We start from the raw sequence: 25,281 nt of genomic DNA, 5'->3' as shown, positions 1-25,281 counted from the left end.
GCTGTTGTTTATGGACCTAGCTGTTGCCTACCCTTGTGTTCATTGCTTGGGGGCATCCCATGGTGTATGGATAAGTTGCCTGTGTGCTGTACTTTACAATTCCATATTTTGGAGTGCAGAGCTGGACACAGGACACCCTACCTAACTCTCCTTGTTACTCTGCATTGATTGCTACAAAACTGAGCATTTGTGTGTAGGGTTCTAAGGGAATGTAATGGAATTTACAGGCGACTCAAAATTTCTTTCTTTTGATGGTAGTGATTCCTTAGTATTTCAATATAGGCAAATAAGCCCTACAAAGGGATAGTAGTGGCATAGATGTTTTGTGTAGTCTTTACATTTAGTCAGATTGGATCTGTGATTATCTTCAATGCTTGATTATATTAAATGCAAACAATAAACCTTCAAAAATATCAAATATTTTGTATAACTTTCAGACAAGGTAAAAAATAACCACACTCATTTAAACCTACATTAGTAAGTTATGGTTTTACAATCTGCATTTTACTTTTTAAAATTGTTTCCCAAAGGTGGAAATTACAGCTACATGAACTGACCAAACTTCCAGCATTTGCACGTGTGGTGTCAGCTGGAAATCTCCTGAGTCACATTGGTCACACCATATTAGGAATGAACACCGTACAGTTATATATGAAGGTACCAGGCAGCAGAACACCAGGTTTGTGCTATAACATGATTTCAGTAACAGCTGTTAAAGAGTTTGTTATAGATTTATATATTCTGGAATAATTTAAATTATGAACTGTGGAAAGGGAAACTGTTTTGTCTGATTAGCAGTAGTAAAATATTGCATAAGGTAGCTATGGATTATTGTAGAAAGTTTAGAATGAAATGCTTTTTGTTGGCCAACTTAACCACTTGCCGTCCGCCTGCCGTTTTATAAACGGCAGGATGGTGGCACTCCAGGGGCGGGTTGCCGTTCATAAATGGCACCCGCCATTTCTAGCTGTGCGTGCTCCCTGGGAGCGCGCAGCACCGCGATCCGATGCCCGCTGTGTCCTCCGGACACAGTGAAACACCAATCGTCAGACGGGGACCTCTGTATGAGGTCCCGATCATGTGATCGCTGATTGGCCAATCAGTGATCACATGCAAAGTAGTAAGCAAGATGTCACTTGGGACATCATTCCTTACTACGTGTGAAATCTGTGAATGATCACAGAGGTCACATGGTACAAGGCTATTCACAACAGCCTTGTACCATGTGACAAGCTGGGACCAATCACTGCTCACTCAGTAGTTCTGAATGGCTGCAAGAATGCAGACAGAGAGAAAGAGAAATGATTGTTTTTACATCCTATATGAGTGTAAAAGCAATCACTGTGAAAAAGAAAAAAAAAAAACGTCACCCCCCACAAGTAGTACAGTATTGCCATGGTGACACTGTACTGCTAGGGTGACAGTATGTGTAAAAAAAAACAAACAAATAATATAAAAATGTAAAAAAAAATGTTTAAAAATGATAATTTTTGGTTATAAACTAATTTGGCTTATTTTTTTTGTACTAAAAAGATAACGGAATACATTTCGGCAAATATTTATGATGAAAGATTATATATTTGCTAAATTTATAAGAAAAACACTTTTTTTCAAATTTTTGGACTTTTTCATTTACATAGCAAAAAAAATAAAAATCCCAGCGGTGAATAAATATCGCCAAAATAAAGCTTTATCTGTCTCAAAAAAATGGTAAACAATTCATATGGGTACAGTGTTGCATGACCGCGCAATTGTCATTCAAAGTGTGATAGCGCTGAAAGCTGAAAATTGCCCTGGACAGGAAGAGGGTAAAAGTGTCCAGACAGGAAGTGGTTAAAGCAGTATTTAAAAATAACTAAAGGCAAAACTTGTTTTGGATAAAGTGGAGAGGGATTAGAACACCAATTAGGTTTTTATTGCTGTCTGTGCCCCCGTTAAGGAGATTCACTCTCTCTATTCTGATTTAAAAGTAAAAAAAAAAATACCGAATTTTTGATTGTCCCCAGCAAAGTAATAGGAAACCTTGTAATGGGGATGCAAGTTCTGGTGATTCGTTAGGGGGGATTTCCTCTCACTTTCTGCTTTGGGACAAAAAGTGAAGGTAAATCTCCCCAGGACACAGATGGCAAAATACTGACAGGGGTTATAACCTTCCTATTCTCTATCCAAAACTAAAAACATTTTGCCTATAGTTCTATTTTGAGCCCAATAACGTAATTTATTGCAGCTTACCAATTCTTTAATATGGTGGCTGCATTTGTATTCTTTTGTTAGTTTTTGGGGTTTTTTTTGGGTTTTTTTTTCCTTTATTTTCACCTAGTGGTCCAGTAAGAAGTTTTGTTTTTTGTTTTTTTTGTTTTTTTTGTTTTTTTGGGGTGTCTCCTTTGGTTAAACAGCACAGTTAATCTGGGGAGAGAATAATCATAAATGCACCAACAGATTTAGATGACTTATATTTGGATAACACATTAAAGCCAGCTACTACGCTTTAAGCAGTCAGCAACTGTTTTCCTTTTGGAATTAAAGTTTTACATAAATGAATAAAAGCTGACCATAGTAAGCATCATAATATCCTTCCATGGTTGCTCTATTTTCTACAAGTCCTCCCTATTAGGATTACAAAAACATCCCTCAAACCATTACGGGGAGAGTTCGGTTTGTTCATATGGGTCAAAAAAACCCATAGGCTAAGTCCGAGCTCACTGTCTCTTCTAAAACAATGTGGCAGCATAGGTTTTCCGGACTCCCTGAAATACCATAGAGCAGTCCATCTAATGAGAAGTTTGGATTGGTGCACATGGGGCAGCAATAAATGATAGATTCAATTAGAACAAGCCAACTTGAGAGGTCCCATTTTATAGGGTGCATGGCTTCAAACTGTCCTGCCCTCCCCTGTCAAAGGCTCAGCTTCTGTGAGGCTATGCGGCCCAATTTGCACTGAACAGGGAGGATATACTTTTTAGTTGGTCTCCCTGTGATATGACCCCCCAGTAATTAGTGATCAGAATTTCATTCCTGGTTCTCTAGCTCGGACTTTCCAACCTTTTGCACAGGAGAACGATGTGGGGTACACATGAGCTGAATATCGCTGGTTCGGTAGGAATAGGCTGACATTCAGACAAGTGCGTACAGCTGCCTGTCCAAGAGAAGCGGGTCCAATGACTGGCTTTTGTCAAAAGGACATGCTTGATAACCAGTAGTCGATCAGCACTGATCACTGCATTCTGCTCTACTAAGATACTTGGGTTTATTGTATTTGCTGATATATTGCTTAAGTAAAATGGTTTACTTAAAAGGCTACCATAAAGTATATGGGTCTGGTGTTTATTATTCTGTTCCTCTCATTTAGGTCATCAAGAGAACAATAATTTTTGCTCTGTGAATATAAATATTGGGCCTGGAGATTGTGAATGGTTTGTGGTCCCGGAGTCATACTGGTGTGTAATGAATGACTTTTGTGAAAAGTGAGTATTAACACTTAAAACACATAGCGTACATAAAGTAATGCTGTCTTGGTGGAGAAATACAGGGGCTGCCATTGCTGACTTCATACTGTAATCACTAGCTACCTGGTTGCTATGCTGATTTTATAGTGCTCGCTACTAGCCACTGGAAGTTCAATCAGGTTTTGCATTATATGAGGCATGGTCATATAATGTGCCCCATATCTGGAAGTACTAGAACTATCTCTGTATGCCAGAGGGAAGTAGTGAGGGACATTTTAAAAGAAGTTGGGGGAGGTAGTGGGGGACAGTCTAGAAGAAAAGCAGAAGTATCAATGTTTGCCTGCTGTCCAGCAACCCTGTTCTACCCCAAATTGTTAAACTATAGGTTTTACCTGTAAAAGCTGTTGTAAGGCTGGTCACACAATTTGGGTCTTTGGTTAGACTTTCCTGTAACTGTTTAATATCAAATTTATTTAATATTAAAACCACTTTGATGCACCTTCACTTGAAACATTTTTCCAAATTTAAACAAAAAGGGCGCCCTCTATACATTGCTATTCTTGCTGTATAGTTTAGGAAAGCACAGATATATTGGTTAAATCACAAAAACTTTATTTCTTCATAGAATTTGTAATTCTATCTGCATGGTGTCATATTTCATTTATTACGTGCAGATTCTGTTTCTTGCATTGTAGAGGTACAATATAATTGTGCTTTTCTGACAATGAGTGTCCATGGATCTGTTGATTTATTGAAATCCGTGCACTCTGTTTTTTAAATCTTTAATACAGTGGAAAAAAAAGTTAACTTTTGAAAGTTGGGACTAAACGTACTTCCGTACTGTATCTAAACCCAAAACTTAAAAAAATAAAATAAAACCGCTTACTAATTTTCTGGCTGTCATGTTTTTCTCGGTTTTCTTCCTTTTCCTTGTAAACCTAGAGATCCTACTCAGTTACAACTTCTGACAATGTTTCCTATGTTCCCTATACAAATTCCTAAGTAGGACCAGTGTTGTCACCCTAGAGGCTGTGTTCCCACTATGGAGTATATGCGGACGTGCAAACAAACAGCATTCATATACGTACAGCTTGAGTTCATGGTGAAGCATGCCAGTTTGCACCATCCATGCTGCTCACCGCTTCATTGATTGACTGGCTCCCATACTGTGAGCATACTTTGCCTTGAGCCAGTTTAGCACTCATAGCCTAGAGATTTGTGTGCATATTTTTGAACTCTTGTTTTTACTATTTTAGAAAATGCATTTTAAACAAAATAAAAGATTAACAATGAATACACATTTACTCATTTATATGTTTTTACTATGTGGTAATGTCTCCTTCAGTCAGACTGCTGTTTCCTATATTTGCTTGAGGCTAGTTTATACATTAGGGTGAGTTTTGAAATAGGCAGGTAATTATCGATGTGGTAACTGCTTGTAGAAGATTCCTCACATGTATGTACTTTGAAGGAGTACGTCTCTTTGGTTAGGTCTCTTGACAAATTCATCAAACATGTCACAGTTAGGAAAGTGGTTCTTCCACAGGGGGAAGTTTCAAACCACCCTTCTTCAGGAACCTCTACCTCTTCAAAATGCAGAGCAAAAAAAAAACGTTAACAATAAACATTATCTAATTCCAGTGTTTTTACTATGTGGTAATGTCTCCTTCAGTCAGACTGCAGTTTTCTGTATACATTTGCTTGAGGCTAGTTTATACAGTATGCAAAATTAGGGTGAGTTGAGAAGTAGGCGGTTAATTATCGATGTAGTTGATATAAGAAATGTGCTTTCCAATAAGGAAATACTCACTTCTGCTGTATGCAAAAGCCTCCATATTGTCACACTTCACTTTCTCCCATCTTGCCATGACCCTTCAGGGAACAAAGAGACATGCTAAAGAAATTTTCTGTTCATAAACAAATAGAATGGATAATTTATGACAGTTGGGTCAATCCAGAAAAGATTTTTACACTTCCAAAAATCATTGTTGAGTCCTATTCAGTGGAAAAGGAGATAACTGAAAAGTGGTCTATTCCACTACTTAATCCTGACATCTCAGTCTTAAAACAAGCATCCCATTGTACCAATTGAAGATGTTCAAGGCATCACTAAATGGCAGACCGTGGCCCAGATCTGGACCGAGTCACTGTCCCATCCAGACTGCCAGAGTCATGCCATTTAGGAGCCAGTTCTTTCTGCCAGCCTTTACTGCTGCCGTTCTTGAAGCAGAGAGCAGGAAGCACAGCAGCACTGGACAAGAGAGTGAGCTGCCAGAGTAAGTGTTCAGTCTAACCAGCAGGGGATCGGTTCCTAGGATGCATGGGGTTGATTAGAAGGGGGGCAGAGGACACTGCTGCATGTGGGGGGTGATGTGAATGAGGGTAGAGGACACTCTTCCCTCATGGCTGTGTGTTGGGAGGGAGAGGGGGTGATGTGAAAGGTGAGGGGGGGGGGGCGCAAATGTGAAGGGGGATACAATATATTGCTGTATGTGGGGGAGGGGGGTGATGTGATGCAGGTAGGGCAGATTGCACTACTATGGGGTTGGGGAATGTTGATGTGAAGAGAGGTTGTGAACTCTGCTGTGAATGAAAGAGGGGAGAGGGGGTAATGTGAAGGGGGTTCAGAACACTGTTGTGAAGAGGTGGAGTGATGTATAGGGGGGCTGAGGACACTATTGTGAAGGGAATCCTTTGATGTAAAGGTGGGGGGGGAACTCGGGAATTGTGATATGCCAGGTAGACTGAGGACACTGATGTATACAGGATTGTAATACAAGAGGAGAGGTTCTGTGATGTGAAGGATCCAATCATCGCACGAACAGACCTCTGCTGGAAGAAAATTTTACGGATTGGATCTCTATGAATTTTAATTTAATACCCCTCTTTTGTACAAAAATTGTTCCGATAAGAAGCTTGAGACTTGAAGGCTATCTTATATTTGTAGGTCCAGTTCTGCAACCAGCTATTGTTGTAATTTCTGTCTGTTTAACTGACTAGGGCAATAATCAACCAGCATGGTTCTGTATTCCAGGGCATTGCTTTAACTGAGCAATTGGAGCAATTACCTCCTTCACTGTTGTTTTGTGTAGCTGTCTGAACAGATAATGGCATACATTTTCAGAATGATCCCAATCTCCATTCACATATGCAGAATCTTGTGGCTCAAGGCCTGGTCAGCTGAAGCTGCCTGTAGAAGATGCATGCATGCCACTTGAAGAAGGATGTCTCTTTGGTTAGGAACTTGACAAATTCATGTCCCAGGAAGGAAAGTGTTTCTTCTACAGCAGAACATTTACCCCCCCCCCCCTCCTTAGGAGCCTCTAATTCTTCAAAATGAAGAGTACCTCACCACTTTACCCAGGCTTCAACTTCAGATCCACCCTTCCTTTCAGCCTAAGACTTGTTCCACATAGCCCAGCAAGTCTTTCCCAAAGCCCTCTTCCCATTGAGACATCTATTACAGTTTGCTTTTCTCTGGGTCATAAACATCCCAAACCCAGGGGTGCAGTCTCTGGTTTCAAAGGGGTGTAAAGTTAAAGTTCAGAACTCTACCTCTTCACTGCTTTCTTCTCTCAAATCAACCAAAATTTGCCCATGAACAGTCAGATTTGCAGAATGCGCTTTTTTGTGCCAGTAACCCAACAGGAAAGGTTCAAAGGATTATTTTAAGTAGGCTCCAAAGCCCAACTGTGATATTTCACCTATTCTGGACCTAAAATCCCTCAACCAATTGCACTATTTTGCATAAGATCCAAAACAGTTATTGCATCTGTAGGCATCTATACTGACTGTCTGCATATTCCCATTTATCCATTCTGTCAGTGCTTTCTACTCTGTGCAGTAAGAGACAATCATTTCCAGTTTGTCACAATGCCATTTGGCCTATCCTCTCCTCTCAGGATATTCACAAAGGTACTTTCATTCCGTTTCCCCTCCTAAGAAATCAGGGCATCCATATCACAGGTCTAGGCGACTTTATCTTAAAGGACTTCTCTCTCCTACAGCTTTCTGCAAATATCCACCGGACTATTCAAATACTTAATTCTTTTGGTTGGGTGATCAACTTCCAAAAATCCACGCTTAAGCCTTCTCTGTACCTGGAATACTTTAGTATGATCCTGGACACATACCAAGCAAAAGTATTCCTTCCAGAGAATAAACATTCAGGACTTGAGGTTAAAGACACTTCCCTCGTGAGATCCATGAGAGTTCTAACGTCTTATGGTAGCCTCTTTCGAGCCTGGTCCATTCACCCAAGTTAATTTGAGACCTCTCTGACAGATCTTGTTAAAAACATGCTCCTTCTCCCAATTTACTTATGCTCTTGTCCATCCATGCACAGAATTCCAAAGCCTCATGGATGTAGACACTACCCATCGATCTGAGCTGTCGGCATCACAGGAGTGGACAACTTGAAGGCAGTCTAACTTGGCCATTACCGCGTGGACCAAGAGGAATGGACCTGACACCTTCAAACTGATATGAAAAATTACCCCAATTTGTAGTCAAGACCAAAGTTCCTCTAGAACTGGCATTGGATGCCTTGATAATAAACAGGTCTCTGTTCAGACTAATCTAAGCCTTCCCTCCCTACCTGCTCCACAAAATAGAGAGAGAAAATAAACAAATTATTCCATTGCACCAAACTGACCCAGAAGAACCATGTACTTGGAATACTAGTTAACACTTGACCTCTTCCCTAAAGACCAGACCTGTTGTCTCAGCGCCCTCTATTCCATACTGCTTCTCGATCACTAGCTCTAACTGCATGGCTGTTGAAACACAGGTTTTAAAGGACAAAGGGGCTCTGAGTTTTCTTCCTGCCTTGCTGAAAGTAGGAAATACCACTTGCAGGAGGATCTGTTATGGTACCTGTGAATCCTTCTTTTCTTGCTGTGAACACAGGCACTTTCAGTCCCAGAGATTACTCTGTGTCTGCACATTTTGGCCTTCCTACAATCAGGAATTAGTCAGAACTTGGTGTTAGGCACTCTGAAAGGACAGATTTCGGTCTTGTCCATTTTTCTTTTTTTTTTTTCCTTCAAAAACCTCTGGCCTTGCTTTCCTTTGTCAAAATGTTAATTAATGGTTTATCTCCGATTAGGCCCTCTTTGCAGCACCCAGTTTTTTCTTGCACACATCTTGCATTTCCAGATCTTGATCAGCACTCTGGAGTCTTCTGTACTTTGCCTATACTTCTGACAGGCAGCGGTTGGCTTGTCAGGTTAACACAATCTTTCCTGCTGTAGCAGCCATTAGTGTGTGTAAACCCCAGGAGGTCCTGCAGCTGGTGATCTGTTGAGTGCCCTGAGGTAGTCTCTGCTGGTAATCTGGAATATTGCCAGGCTTGGACTGCCTTGGTCGCAAATAAAACCATTTCCTCTCTGCTCCACCCTCTCCTCTTGATGTAGTGGAACCATGTGTGTATGAGGTAATGGAACCATGTGTGTATGAGGTAATGGGGTAGAGCAGTATCTGGTCAAAGGGGCCAAGGAAGACTCCTCATCTGAGAAATCTATTCCTGACGAACCCAAGGGTCAGAGTATTTTTTTTTTTTGTCTAAGGTTAAAGGTTTTGGATTGTGGTGTCCACTACTACATCCTGTATATGGACTGGGCACACCCTGACAAGGTATGCATTCCGCCAAAAAGGTTCTTATGACAAAACCAAATGAAAAGGGAGTTCACTAAGTAAATAGAGTATGCCTTCGGTGGATCTAGCAGTTTATCTCATCAAGACCCTCACTTGTCCAGTGGATGAGGACCCAGTATTTGGGTCTGTGAGGGCTGCTCTAAAGCTGGCAATTATGTGTGTGGGCATGTGTAAAGTCTTAAGGTCTGGGCCTGCCATAATGATAGAGGGGTCCTACTAGTGGAGATATCAAAACAAGAAGAAACCTGGAAGATTTCCTACGTGCTCTTAGCTTCTTGTTGGACATCTTGATGACCTCCATTCAAGAACTTCCTTGGTTATGGGGTCTTGTCTGTACACATGCGCAGGGTTTTATGGCTGAAGTGTTGATCAGTGGAGTTATCTTGCAAGAAGCATATGGAACGTTTACCCTTTTAAGGGAATATATTGTTTTCTCCTGCTTTGGATTATTAAATCCGAAAAGTGAGCACCCTGTTACCACTCAAAAAAAGCCAGTTTCACAGAAAATGTTTTTTGAGCTCTTGATCAACTTCTCTCCCAAGGGCTGAGAGATTTTGCATTTTTTTTTTTTTCCCCTCAAACTGTTTCACACTTTCAAAACTGAGCATCGATGTTTGTCCCATTCCAGATCTCAAGAGACTCAAAAAGTTCCTCCCTGTACAGAAGATCAGGATGGAATCAATGTGGTCAGTGATTGGCTCTCTCCGGCAGGACATTAAGGATGCTTATCTGCATATTCCAATCTTTACACCTCGCCAAAGGTTTTTGCAGTGGGGGACCACCACTTTGAATTTGTGGCCCTGCCATTGGACCTGTCCGCAGCTACCAGAGTGTTCTCCAAGATCCTCTTCCTGCCCACAAGGCTCCTGCATGCCCTGGGTACTAGTATTTTAGGGTACTTGAGCGACTTTCTTCTGAGGAAAAAATGTGCTTAGCTAATGGAGATCAATGCATCTCACATTGTGCACACTCCGGAGAGGTTCAGATGGGTTCTGAATTTTCAGAAGGTGGCCTTAGTCCAAGCCAGAGGTTTGAATACCTGTGTCTGACCTTGGATACCGTCCAAAGAAGAGTGTTCCTCCCTCTAGGCTATTGTGGACTCTCTCTGAGGACTAAATCCCTCTTTTCGCTTTATCATAGTGGTTCTGGGAAAGATTGTAACCTCCTTCAAGGCAGTGCCCCTTGCCCAATTTAGTGTCAGGCCCCTCCAAAGGAATGTTTTAATGATATGGGACAGGAGGTCACAGTCATTGAGATTATCAAATGTTGTTACTGTCCAGCATTGAGTTATCTCTGGACTGATGGATCTCCTTATGGATGCTGGAGATGGAAAAAATCTTTTCTTCCTCTGTTCTGGAGGATTTTGATGAAGGACACCAGCCTAGTGGGCTGGGCTCGAGTTATGGACAATCTCTTGGATCCAGGGATTAGGTCACCACAGAAGAGATTGTTGCCATTTCACATCCATTTTGGCCTGCTGGTAATTGCTGCTGAAGGGCCTCCCTGTAAGGGTTCAATCATGGACAGTGCCCTGGTGGGTGGTGTACGTAAATCAAGGAGGCACCAGAAGTCAAGCTCCTCCAGAAAAAAATTGATCTCATCCTGTTTTGGGCAAAATGTCATATCCCCGCTTTATCTGTCTGCAGTCTACATTCCCAGATATGGATCTTCTAGTGTTCAGATTCAATATGAAGTTGGACAGGTTCGTCTTCAGGACCAGGGTTCCTGGAGTGTTTGTGGTGGGTGCTCTGGTGATACCATGAGACCAGTTTTCCTTAATTTATGCCTTCCCGTCTTAGCTTCTAACTTGCAGAATTGAATTCTGCTTTGCTGGATTCAAGAAGGAATTCCGGTGATTCTGATTTCCTTGACTTGGCTCAAGAGAATGTGGTACTCTGGAAGGATCTGGTGAATGACCTTTGGACCCTTCTGGATCCATTCAGTATGATGACTGTTGAAGTCGGGTCCTGATTTGGTCATTCCTACCCTGCTGAAGGCTAGGAAGGTGACTTCAAGGAAGATGTATCACGGAACTTGGAACTCATATATTTTGCTTGTTGAGAGGCTAGGGGATTTCATCCTCGCAAGTGTGTTGTGGATCACATCCTGGCTTTTCTCAGTTGAGATGGAACTGGTCTTGACTATGATCAAGGAACAGATTTTGGCCTTGGTGGTCCTTTTTCAGAGACCAATTGGCTCACATTTCTTGGTGCTTGCCTTTTGTGCAATACGTCACTTGTATTATTAAGACTTTGTTCAGTTTGTGGGACCTCAACTTGATACTTTTCTATTGTGGAAATCTGTGTTTTGAACCCATGTGGGATTTACCTTTAGCCCTTCTGACTGAAGGTTGTTTTTTGGTTGCCATTATGGCTCAGTGTTTCGAAATTGGTTGCTCTTTCCTGCAAGGAACCGTTCCTGGTGGTTCACTGTGATGAGATGGTTCTATGGCCTCAGCCATCCTTTTTACCTAAGGTAGTTTTTGTTGCATCACAAACAGGACAATGTGTTGCCATCCTATCCTAAACAGACACCAGGGGACAAGCTTCTTCATACCTCTGATGTCGTTCGTGCTATCAAGTATTACCTGAAGTTGACTGCAGCTGTTCGTCTGTGTTCTGCAAGGCCCAAAGAAGGTAGCTTTCAAGCATCAGTTTAACTCTCAAGCTTATGGTCTAAAGGCAAATGTAGTTTGTAAGGCTGTTGACTCTTTCATTCCATACTTTTATGAAGTTTTACTAAGCAGATGTTTAAGCCACAGAGGACACTTCCTTTTGGTGGGTGAGAGTCTGCTGCATGAGGTTTTAACCTGTTTTAAAAACACCCTTAAAACCTGTGCTTGGGTAAGTATAAAATTCCTTTTATGCAGTTACTATGTGCCTCAAAAGATAAATAAACCTCAGTATGTGACTCTGCAAGCTATCATAACTTAAATCCAAAGCAAATAAAATCATAACTAGAAACAGAAGTATTTTTTAATCAGAGAAAAAGGCTGCTGCTACTACATAGGGTACTGTCCCTCATAGAACTAAATAGGTGTAGTTAAGCGCTGCCTAATCATAACTACACAAATATATAAGTAGTGTCATACTGTACAATTCAAAGCCCATAAATGTGCAAAACATTGCAGTCCCTTTAAACTGTATCTGTGCTGTATTCTTCTTAAAAAGTGCTTATTAACACACTGTGCTCCCCACCAGTGATCTACCTCACTTACCAACTTGAGTGTACATAAGATGTAGGTACTCATAAGAAGCGAAGAGAGGGTTCAAATAGCGTAATTCCGTTTATTAAAATTATCAGGCAAAATATATTGTACTCACCTAATTAAAATGAATGCCAAGTAATATTTTAACAAAAAATGCAGATTTTTACATGTTGGAGAGGAATGTCAGTATTAGCCCAGTAAGAAAGTGATTACGCATATCTTCAAGTTTTTTTGTTTTTTTTTTAAGTGTGTGTAGAGGCAATTTTTTTTTCCTATTTCGATAGACTAGTAAATGGATAAGTCAAACAACAAAAAAGAAAAATTCCCAGCTCTAACTTGCCAGCCAGCCTGCAAACAAAACGAATTTGCCTGTCTAGCAATATACGTTAAAAACAAGGGTTTAGTTAGCACACATTTGTAAATACATGCGTAAGCTACAGAACCTCGTCACGGCACCCCAGTGTTCTGTAGTTCCTAACGCTACATATTTAAGAGCGCCCATAGTATAGGCACATGTATTTAATGGATAGACTAAGGGCAGGTGGACCTGATGGAGCCCAACCCTCCTTAAAGGTACATGAGCGCACTGGACACCCAGAATGTATAACAATAATGCAACAGCAGTAAATGGATAAGCCCTCAGGCAAGTTTTTCTTGCTGTCCCTGCTGGGGAGATTACCCCTCTGTTGGTACTGGTGGCCATTGTCACAGACACAAAACATGATGGGTAAAAAAAAAAGATTTGTTGCTAGGGTAGAACATAAAACATGGTCACAGTCTGCAGCCCTATCACAACACCCCCCCCCCCTATTGATCCTGGGGGTTCCTCTCCCAAAGCACCCTACGTATATTTAAAGTTGTCACTCTGTCCCTTGAGGTCCCTTCTGCCATCAATCGTTTTCTTTATATACACAATTCCTGCAAAGGTGTTGAGCATGACAGTGTAAAGCTGGTACAACCTCAAATATGCAGACAATCTGAGCTAAAAATGAATAAAGAAAACTTGTACTGTGAATATGTAGGCTGTTACATCCAAATACATCTCTTAGAAGCCTTTGGATCAGCTTAATAACCAGATAACTAATTCTGAGCACTGATCAAGAATAAGTATGCAAATCATGAGTTCTAACAGTATGTTGACCCAGAAGGAACATGTAGCTATTGAAATCACTCAGAAGATATTACGACATTGGCCAGGCAGCAAGCATTCCAAAAGACCAGCATTGCCAGCCTTTCTATTTCTCTTTAACTTGTGGGCTTTTTTTTTTCTAATTGACAAACGTGATTAGTAGTGAAATAGATAATTTGCACCAGTATATGGTTTTTTGTGTTGTTTTGTTCATATGACTTAAGAACTTGTATGTATACATGTTTTGCAGAAATAATATTAATTATCTTTTGGGATCCTGGTGGCCCAACCTTGAAGACTTGTACGAAGCAAATGTTCCAGTTTACAGGTTCATTCAAAGACCAGGGGATTTAGTTTGGATAAATGCTGGAACAGTCCATTGGGTTCAAGCAATCGGCTGGTGTAATAACATTGCATGGAATGTTGGCCCTCTTACAGGTTTGTATAGTCTTCACATGAGAGTAAACTATTCATGAGAAGGTAAATTAAACTCCTAATTAATTTAAAACAAACCAGTTGCTTGCAAGGGTGCCCAATACAGATATTTATCTAGATTTAATTTTAATGCAGCAGTCCTTACAATCCAGTTTGTATTTTTAGTGAACTTTATGGTGACTTTGGTACAATTGATAAGTTTACTGGCTAGCATTAGTAGCTATGTACTTTAACTGATGGTCAGTTCCTGCACCACTTGTGATTCTGATGCCATTTGTATGGTTTTTCATTACTTTTTTTTTTTTTTCAGCTTACCAGTATAAGCTAGCTGTGGAAAGGTACGAATGGAATAAATTGCAATGTGTAAAATCTATAGTACCAATGGTTCATCTCTCTTGGAACATGGCAAGGAACATCAAAGTGTCTGATCCCAAACTCTTCGAAATGATAAAGTAAGTTGTTAGTTCTTTCTTCTTCATTGTATTTATGTATGTGCCTTTTTCATTTTGTAGTTGTGCTCACTGAATTTTCCGAGCTTTAAAAAATTATTCTATATGTAAAACACAACACTTTCAAAAGTTTTACATTTCTTTTAAACTTCAGTACCGTTTTCCTGCACTCAAAAATAGCTTATTAGCAACTTATCTTTCTATTAATCTTGTCAACATAATTTCAGTGCATTTACCACTTCAGCTCCCACGCTTACCCATTATGGACCAGCAATTTTTACTTTTCAGCTATGAGCCAGTTAAATTGCACAACCTTTTGTCATTACTTTGTGTGTGTTTGGGGTTTTTTTTGGAGGGGGGGGGGGGGGGGTTGTTTTTTACCATGATGGCTGTCTTGCCAGAAATTTTTAATTGTTCATTGCAGGACATGCATTACTTCATATTCACGATACTTGGGTTATGCTGCCACCCTCAGGTGAATGGAAACTGACTAAAAAGACAGGAATTCCCTACCCATGCATAACTCCTCACAGTTTTTGTTTAGTGTCTTTAGGTGTTTTGCTGTATGTTCTTACAGATGTCTCTGAAGATCTCTTTTAGTGGGCTTTAGTCCCCTGTTTTATGGCTTATTCTGAAGACCTGTGCTAGGGTGGGAAAAGGCTTCATCTTCATCAGTCACCCTACAGCCTGTGGCCAAGAGGGGACTGTACCCAGACTCCACATGTATGAGTGGGGACAGCCTGTAATGTTTCCAGTCGGCGCTGGATCTTGCAGCCAGCAGTCTTTGAGTTACTGTCTATCTGGTGACCTCACTAGAAGAGTTCTTTACAAGTGCAAAGTAGTGAATCCCCCTGGAGGGTAACAAAGTCCTTGAAGAGCACTCCAGCTGAGGGGTGACAGTTGACCTTTCTGACCCTGCAGCATGGACTGGTGACTGCCTCTACACTAGCGTGTGGTAGTCCTGGTTAACACAGGGCAGCTACAAGTCCAGGAGTTTAGCTATACTGAGGCACAGCCCCTGCACAGCTGCAGCAACCTACAGCTCATTGTCCCCAGGACACAGTAAGTATTGGTAAATTGCATAGTGTCTTGCCAAATATGTGTCTAGCTAGGCATTTAAGCCATTTCCAGACCAGCTCTTTAGGGTTCTCACTAGTTTGGAACACCTCTTTTGCAGTTGTGGGCTGTCTCTTTTGACCCCCTTTCATGCTAGGGGGTAATGCATCGGAGAAACATCCTCAAGATGAGATAAGGAGAGGAAGCTATAGTGGATTGTAAATTCTCTGTGGACTAGTCCTCTCAGGAAGGAATCTCAAGGTCCAGGGCTGTCTCAAGACAGGCAGAACACAGTGGGCAGGCGTGATGCACACTGATTTGAAGTTATAGCTCCAAGAGTCCTTTTTGCCTAAAATTGCTAAATGTATTCTAATTAGGCTCACCTGGAGAAGGTGTTTTGGTATTTCCACCAAAGTACATCACACAGCAGTTAGCCCATGGAGCAGAAATTTTAAAAGATTTCAATGTTGGCTGTTCTGTTTTGAAGGCCTATTGCACTCATTCTATGGAAAAAGCCTTTGTGCTCAGTGTTACATGGATTGTTTCATCTGTATGCCCTCCTTTGTCTCTATGGAACTTTATTTTGATCTAAATTTCTCCTTTTGAGCCTGTTTGAGAGATCACCTTGGCGCTCCTCATAGCCTGGCTATACATTATATAATTTTCTTGTTAAATTTCCTTTAGATTTACTTTCAACTACGTAGTGCAAGGACCTGCTTGACTGCATACAAATTGAAAGTGTTTAGGTTTGACCTCATATTATACGTTTTTGGTAAATCTAAAAGAAAATTGTATAACGAATGGCCGGCCTTATGCGTAAAGTTGTCTTAATGGTTGCCATTTATTCAGCTTGCAGGGTATCGGCGCTGGCTTCACTTTTCTGCACAGAACCTTTCCATGTTCTATATCAGAAAAAGGTGGTGTTCAGGCCTCAGTTCTCCCCTTTTTTTTTTCTTTCATTTTTCACCATTAGCTGTCTAAGCCAATTATGACATTTCCCACATATAAAAATTAGCATTTTTTTTTTTTAAACTAGAAAATTACTTGGATCCCCAAAACATTATGCATTTTCTCAAAGCAAGGACCCTGAAAAAATACATGTTGCAATTTTTATGCCTTGTGATATTTGTGCAGCAATTTATCAAATGCAGATTTTTAGGAAAAATACACAATGAATTTTAGTGCACATAAACACTATTATCCCCACTTTTTTGCATAAAATATAAATGAGGTTACACTGTGGAAATAGATACCTAACATGTCACGCTATAAATTGCTCACAACTGTGGAATGGTGACAACCTACAGTACTTAAAAATAGGCAATGATTTAGAAACGTTTACAGGTTACCAGTTTCAAGTAAACCGGTGGTCTACTGCTAGAATTATTGCTCCTCACTCTGACGTTTGCTGCAGTACCTTATATGTGTGCTTGTGATCACAGTTTACATGTGTGCAGGACGTGTGTATGAGTTTGCATGTGCGTGGATGGGTGTGCTTTCATTCTTTTTTTTTTCTTTTTTTTTTTTTTTCATTCTTTTGACCAACTTTGTTAACTTTTATGAACAATATTCCTTGTGATACCTTTGGTAGTGACAGATACTCTTCACTGAGAGATGTGTCTATTAGATCCCAGATCTCTCCTCTGCCTTTAAAAGCATCTGATCAAATAGATGCTTTATAAGCTAGTAACAGCTTGTAAATAACAAACTGAAACTGAAAGAAACAACATTCTCGTCTTGTCCAGTTTCATACATAATAGAGACGATCGAGGCACAGAAGTTCCTCCATCTCTATGGTAAGCTGACCCAAACACCCACATTGGTTCTGGGCTTCCCAGTGGAACAGGAGAGCCCAGAAAAGGTGATGGGGTGGGGGGAAACCCCCTTCCACCCCCTGTAAAAGTGATTGCGCAGCTATATAGTCGCTCAATCATTTATACATTAAAGAGCATCACTGGCTCTAAAAAAAAAAAAAAAAAAAAAAAAATACAATGCCAGGATCATGGCTCTTTTGAGCTTACAAACATATGAAAAGGTTTGCAAAGAAGTGGGCTATTCTTATATCCTCTGTCCTAAAGAAACATCTCAATGTACCTATTGAAGATGTTCCTTCTTTTAAAGATTCTGCAGATAGAACATTTGAGATGCTTCTAAGGGTTTTCTTCATTTTTGCTGGTTCAGCCATTCAACCAGTTCTCACTGCTATTTTTCAAATTGTATATAGATGCCCTAGAACATGTCATCAGCACATTTCCAGAATGACTATAATCTCCATTCGCAGATTCTTATGGCTAACAATGTAGACAACAGAAAGTGCCTGCAAAAGGCACTTGACCAATTTATCAGAGGTCACAAGAGAGATGGTTTTACTTCTTGAGAGCAAGATTTCAACCCCCTACTTAGGAACCCTATTGCCTCAGAAACCCAGAACACCTGTCCACTGTAACCAGGCTTCAACGTGAAAAAGTTCAGCACTTCCTTCCATCCAAGGCAACCAAGCCTTCCCCAAAGCCGCCTTCTCAATGAAAGGGTGTCTTCACTCGTTAGTTTTGAACAAGTAGGTGCTACACCCAGAAATAATCCCCACGGAGGTGGAATGTTGGTGCTCTGGCTCTGTATGTCTTCCCAGCTTAGATGAAACTGAATGATGAAGATTGGTACAAGCGGCACTCATCTTCCCACTTAAGCCATTTTATATGCACATTTTACGCGTCCAATAAATTTTATTATTCAGGAAGACGAGTGCCGATTATACCAATCTTCATCATTCCCCTCTTACAGTTTGCTTTTCTGGGTCTCCGATGTCCCAGACATGTTGGTTAAATGTGCGGTTTCAAAAGGGTACAAGATAGTCAAAAACTCTACCCCCCCACGGATTTCTTCTCTCCAATTATCCAAAAACTGCCCAAAGATCAACAGAAGATTTGCAGAGTGCCCTGCTCCACCTCTTGTCCCAGGCAGTAGTTTTGTCAATACTGCAACAAGACAGGCTCTAAGGATTCTACTCAAACCTGTTTGCTACCAAAGCCCAACCATCCTATTCTGACCTTAAAATCCCTAAACCAATTCCTTCAAATTTCGCATGGAATCTGCAAGGTCAATAATTGCCTCTCTTGAGAAATCTGTAAGGCTGTGACTTGGTCTTCAATACATATAGATTCTTTTACAAGATCAGTTCATCTATTTCTGCAGGTGCGTAGTTTCAGTTGAAAAGTTCTGCATGTGGCTATTTAATGGTTTTGTTTCCATTTTTCTTTTTTTGCCTGATTTACCTGTTTACATGTGCCCAACCCTCAGTTTGCACAGATTTTGGGTGTCCATTAATTGCTATTTATCATCAAAGGCATGTTCCTCAATAGATAATAGAGAAAATAGGAACTGATTGTATTCCAAAGGAACAGCTTCCACCCCTTATACAGTTAGGTCTATATATATTTGGACACAGGCACAATTTTTGTTTTTTTTTTTTGTTTTTTTTTTCAGGTATTTACCAAAACATATTCAAGCTATAGTTATATCATGGATATGGGCCGAAAGTGGACACTCTCATGTTTAATTTGAGTGCAAGTACATCCAAATTTGAGGGTTTAGGAATTACAGCTCTTAAGAGTAGCCACCCCACCCCCCTTTTTTTTTCTTTCTTTCAAGGGGCCAAATGTAATTGGAAAATTGAATATATCATAAGTAAAATATTCATTTTTAATATTTTAATGGGAATCCTTTACTGGCAATGACTGTCTGAAGCTTGGAACCCATGGACATTACCAAAGACTAGGTTTCCTCCTTTCTGATGCTTTGCCAGGCTCTAGCTGCAGCTGTCTTCTTTTGTTCTTTGTGGGTCTTTCTCCCTTTTTTAGTTTTGCCTTCAGCAAGTGAAATGCATGCTCAATTTTGTTGAGATCAGGTGATTGACTCGCCCATTGCAGAATAGTCCACTTATTTTCCTTCAAAATCTCCTGGGTTTCTTTTACAGTGTGTTTTGGATCATTGTCCATCTGTACTGTGAAGCACCATCCAATAAACTTTGCTGCGTTTGGCTGAATCTGGCTGACAGTATATCTCTAAACACTGCATAATTCATCAGGCTGCTTGTCTTCTGTCACATCATCAATAAACACCAATGACCCAGAGCCACTGGAAGCCATACATGCCCATGCCATCACACTGCCTCCACCATGTTTTACAGATGACATTGTGTGCTTTGGATCATAAGCTGTTCCAAGTCTTCTCCACACTATTTCTTCCCGTCATTCTGGTACAGAATAATCTTAGTTTCATTCTTTTCCAGAACTGATCTGGCTTTTTTATAGTTTTTTGGCAAAGTCTAATCTGGCTTTTCTACTCTTCAGACTTATGAATGGTTTGCACCTTGTGGTGAACCCTCTGTATTTGCTCTCATGAAGTCTTCTCTTGATTGTAGACTTTGACAGTGAAATGCCCACCTCCTGGAGAGTGTCCTTCACTTGTCTGGATGTTGTGAATGGGTTTTTCTTTACCATAGAGAGGATCCTGCGATCATCCACCACTGTTGTTTTCAGTGGATGTCCATGCCTTTTTATGTTGCTGAGCTCACCAGTGTGTTCTTCTTTCCACAGAATGTACCAAACTGTTGATTTGGCCACTCCTAATGTTGCTGCTATCTCTCTGATAGATTTTTGTTTTTGAAGCCTTACAATGGCCTGTTTCACTTATTTATTTATTTATTTCAGGTGCTTATATAGCGCTGTAAATTTACGCAGTGCTTTACATATATAAATATATATATATATTGTACATTCACACCAGTCCCTAACCCTCAAGGGGCATACAATCTAAGGTCTCTAACTGACATTCATATGTACACATACTAGGGCCATTTTAGACAAGATCCAATTAACCTACCAGCATGTCTTTGGCGTGTGGGAGGAAACCGGAGTACCCAGAGGAAACCCATGCAGGCACGGGGAGAACATGCAAACTCCAGGCAGGTGATGCCGTGGCTGGGATTTGAGCCAACCACCCTAGTGCTGCAAGGCGGAAGTGCTAACCATTTAGCCACTATGCTGCCCAACTTGCCCACTTGCATTTACAGCTCCTTTGAACGCATGATGTAGGTTCACAGCAATAGATTTCAAATGCAAATACACTTAATCAACTCCAGACCTTTTACCTGCTTAATTGATGAAGAAATAATAGAGCAGCCCACACCTGGCCATGTTTTTGATTCAATTGTCCAATTACTTTTGGTCCCTTGAAAAAGGGGGATGGCTACTCTTAAGAGCTGTAATTCCTAAACCCTTCCTCCAATATGGATGTGCATACCCTCAAATTAAACCTGAGAGTGTGCACTTTCAGATCATATCCATTATATAACTATAGCTTGAATATGTTTTGGTAAATACCTGAAAAAAAGCTAAAATTGTGCCTGTGTCCATATATATATGGACCTAACTGTATGCCATCAGTATTGTTATCCTCAACTAGCTCCAATTAACTCATTACTTTTGTTGATGTGTTTTCATTAACTTTGTCTGTATTCCCGTGTGTTTAAAAAAAAAACAAAAAAACTTTTTTTAAGTAACTTTGCTGTGCTTTGTATCACAATCATCATTTTGGAGTCAAGATAAACAGGTAGCATTTATTTTGAAATGATCACTGCTCAAACTTTAACCAGTTCAACGCCGTCCTATAGCAGAAATACTGCTACAGGACAGCACGGGTGCACAAAATAACATTCGTGGCCTTGGCTGTCAATCAACTGGTCCGAGCCGGTGATTACTTGCCTGCACTCGGTGATCGCCGAGTATATCCGGGGGAGAGACCTGTGTACAGTATAAACAACACAGATCTCTCCCTGTCAAATCCTGCACACTGCCATGTATGGCTCTGCATACAGAGCCATGAAAAGCATTGTGCTTACAGCGAAGCACACACACAGCCCAAGTAGGGAAACGGCACACAGTTAACCCTTTGATCGGCCCAGATGTTAACCCTTTCCTGCCCAGTGCCATTAGTACAGTGTCAGTGCTTTTTATTAGAACTGATCACTGTATTGGTGTCACTGGGGGATATCAGTGACACCAAGTCAGTTTCCCTTAGTGACAAAATGCCCGCAGCAGTCCCGCTATAAGTTGCTGATCGCCGCCATTACTAGTTGAAAACAAAGTTACAGTATATATACCGCCATCTGTAAACGCTGTAACTTTCACGTAAACCAATTCATTTACACGTGTTGGGTTTTTTGGGGGGGGGGTTTTATAGCAGACATGTAGCAGAATACATTTTAGCCTAAATTTTATGATGAAATTTGATTATTTTTTTTTGTTTTACTGGACATGTTTTTTTTTTCCCCCTCAATTGTCGGTCGTTTTTTTTGTTTATAGTGCAAAAAATAAACACACAGGTGATCAAATTCCACCGAAAGAAAGCCCTATTTGTGTGGAAAAAAAGGGTGTAAATTTAATTTGGGTGCAGCGTTGCAGGACCGTGCAATTGTCAGTTAAAGTAATACAGCAACGTATCGCAAAAAATGGCCTGGTCAGGAAGGGGGTAATACACACCGTATTACCGGGCCGGTCGCTCAGCTGTTCTCCGCAGCAGGACGTTAGCTGTTCCTCGGTCCAGCGCTGTGCAGTCTTCCCGCGCCGGCATCTTTAGTTTGGGCACCTGGTTGTGATAGCTGGGTGCTGGTCATCTCCTGTACTGTGTCCGCAGTCGCTGGTCATCTCCTGTACTGTATAAATAAATAGTGCAGCACTAAATACTAAACAAACATGCATATAAATAAATAAATATTCAAATCAATATATATCATAAACGTGCAACAGTGCAAATAAAGTGTAATACGTGTATTCCACCAGGAAACATCAAAAGTGACCACGTGACAAATACATAAAAATAAATAAATATTCAAATCAATATATATCATATAATGTGCAAAATTGCAAATAAAGTGTAACACGTGTATTGCACCGGGAAATAAAAGTGACCAAGTGACAAATATTGCTCAATAAAGTGCAATTTGTGTATTCCCTATACGGGAATATTCAAAGTGACCAAGTGACCAAACAAACCATATAACACAAATATTCTAAAAAACGACACTCTGTGTAAACATGTCCATATATATATATATGTAGTGTATCTCATACACAATCTTCATGCAAGTGCTGTCAAGTGTCCACACTGTGTATATCCAAAATTAGCTGCAATGGCCCCTCACCTCCTTACATCGACCCTGCAGGGTCAACTCGCTTTGGGAAACAAACACCACTCTGGTATATCACAGAATCCTCCCCAGCGATGTATGCTCTATACCCAGCTCCTTCTCCGGTTCCTCCTTATATAGATCTCACAGGGGCACCTTGCCTCAAGGGACAAACACCACTCTGGTGTATCTCAGGATCTTTTCAAGCGCTGTATACTCTATATTCCTCTCCGGTTCATGCATAAACAGAAGACTCCCATAGTGTAAAACCGCATTTAATAGGTAAATTATACAGAAAGATATCTACTCACATTCCTCTTCATCTTTCATGTAACATGCACATAAATGGCTCCTTCATCTCATGCTATGCCTGCCTTGCATGGGTAATAGATATAGGGGTTTCAAATATGGTCGATGTAAGGAGGTGAGGGGTCATTGCAGCTAATTTTGGATATACACAGTGTGGACACTTGACAGCACTTGCATGAAGATTGTGTATGAGATACACTACATACATATATATATATATATATATATATATATATATATATATATATATATATATATATATATGGACATGTTTACACAGAGTGTCGTTTTTTAGAATATTTGTGTTATATAGTTTGTTTGGTCACTTGGTCACTTTGAATATTCCCGTATAGGGAATACACAAATTGCACTTTATTGAGCAATATTTGTCACTTGGTCACTTTTATTTTCCGGTGCAATACACGTGTTACACTTTATTTGCAATTTTGCACATTTATATGATATATATTGATTTGAATATTTATTTATTTTTATGTATTTGTCACGTGGTCACTTTTGATGTTTCCTGGTGGAATACACGTATTACACTTTATTTGCACTGTTGCACATGTTTATGATATATATTGATTTGAATATTTATTTATTTATATGTATGTTTGTTTAGTATTTAGCGCTGCACTATTTGTTTATATATTTAACTCACATTGGTAGGAGGGCAAGTGTCAGCAGCTGTAGGGAGAGGGCCCCATTCTGAGTGCAGGAAGTTGTTTTTTAATCTCCTGTACTGTGTCCGCAGTCGCTGGTCATCTCCAGTACTGTGTCCGCAGTCGCTGGTCATCTCCAGTACTGTGTCCACAGTCGCTGGTCATCTGCAGTACTGTGTCCACAGTCGCTGGTCATCTCCAGTACTGTGTCCACAGTCGCTGGTCATCTCCTGTACTGTGTCCGCAGTCGCTGGTCATCTCCTGTACTGTGTCCGCAGTCGCTGGTCATCTCCTGTACTGTGTCCGCAATCGCTGGTTATCTCCTGTACTGTGTCTGCAGTCCATTAGTTCAGAATATTTTTTTCTTGTTTTTCTCCTCTAAAACCTAGGCATGTCTTATGGAGCGAAAAATACGGTATATAGATGGATATTGGAATTTTTATTTATTTTTTTATACTGTTAATGGCGGTAATCAGTGACTTATAATGGGACCTCGATAGTGCGGCAGGAAATCTGACAGTGAGGGGAACTGCCACTGATATTTACAGTGACAGTAATACAGTGATCAGTGATAATACTATACACTGTCGGTGTACTTATGACAGTGGCTGGGAAGGGGTTAAATGTGTGCCTAACAATGTGTATTATGTGCTGCTTTTACGAAAAGACCTCTTTGTTTCTCATCCCAGAGATTGCTCCCTCTGTACAGTGCTCTGTTGATTTTCAACATGGGCTCTGGGCTATAATTGCACACAGCCGATCAGCAGGTCCCGACCATAAATCATTGGCCAGGACCTGCTGACAGACTCCCATCACAGCAGGTGTTTGGGGGGGAGGCACATGTGTGCAGGCCCTAAACCAGGAAGCAAACCGCAACATACCAGTACATCACCAATAAACTTTCCAAAGATTTTTTTCTCTTTTGCAGATTGGTTTTCTCTATTTTGCTGTAATTGCTATTTGTGTTGTTACATCTCTTTTCATACTGTTTCTAATAAAATAGATTGTGAAGAAATCAATATATTCATTTTAGCTGCATTAATGAATACAGATGTACTGCATGTATAAAGTACTCATTGTACCGTATTGACTGCTACTGTATAAAGTTTCTAATGGCTAGGAATATGAAGTGATTGTTCCCGGCTATTGCTCACATTTTTTGTATTTTTTTTTGTAAATGTTTATATTCTTAAAGGTCATGCTTGTTGTCTAATTTTAGGTACTGCTTGCTGAGGACATTGAAGCAGTGCCAGGCATTAAGAGAAGCTCTTATAGCCACAGGAAAGGAGGTTGTATGGCATGGACGAACAAAAGAGGAACCTGCACATTACTGTAACATCTGTGAGGTTGGTTACTTATCAGTTCAGTAGACCCATATGCTTTATTCTAATATTTGCTAGATTAAAAATATATTGTATTTGTATGAATTGTTATGTAACTGCTTATATATTTGTTTTTACCATCAGGTGGAAGTCTTCAATTTGCTTTTTGTTACAAAAGAAAGCAATTCTCGGAAGACCTATATAGTTCATTGCCATGACTGTGCACGAAAAACCAATCCAGATCTGGAAAACTTTGTGGTGCTAGAACAGTACAAAATCGAGGAACTAATGCAAATATACGACTTATTTACATTAGTAAGTAATTTTTATTTCCGTAGAAACTGTAGTTGAACAAAAGTTTAAATTATTTTTACTGTTTGTGTTGTTTGACCTTTTCCAATGAAAGACATTTTTGAAACCT

At 40.3% G+C, this 25,281-nt stretch overlaps 1 protein-coding gene across 11 annotated transcripts in view; it reads left to right on the top strand.

The window, feature by feature from the left end:
• Positions 1-25,281, top strand: part of KDM6A (lysine demethylase 6A) — a 212,446-nt gene that overhangs the window by 173,261 nt on the left and 13,904 nt on the right. For 9 of the 11 annotated variants that reach the window (XM_089665149.1, XM_089665148.1, XM_089665146.1 and 6 more), the window contains 6 exons: positions 531-679; positions 3,350-3,464; positions 13,689-13,876; positions 14,184-14,325; positions 24,758-24,884; positions 25,005-25,175. In XM_089665149.1, the coding sequence (XP_089521275.1) occupies positions 531-679; positions 3,350-3,464; positions 13,689-13,876; positions 14,184-14,325; positions 24,758-24,884; positions 25,005-25,175 (892 nt within the window). Of the gene's footprint in view, positions 1-530; positions 680-3,349; positions 3,465-13,688; positions 13,877-14,183; positions 14,330-24,757; positions 24,885-25,004; positions 25,176-25,281 lie in introns of those variants that run through there. The other 2 variants (XM_089665151.1, XM_089665156.1) reach the window with 1 other exon arrangement.

The sequence above is a fragment of the Staurois parvus genome, unplaced genomic scaffold (genome assembly GCF_062004578.1).
Source record: "Staurois parvus isolate SC_StPar_1 unplaced genomic scaffold, SC_StPar_1.0 ptg002140l, whole genome shotgun sequence".
NCBI classification, from domain to species: domain Eukaryota; kingdom Metazoa; phylum Chordata; class Amphibia; order Anura; family Ranidae; genus Staurois; species Staurois parvus.
The sequence above is the reverse complement of the archived record's forward strand: the minus strand, read 5'-3'. Positions and strand labels throughout refer to the sequence as shown.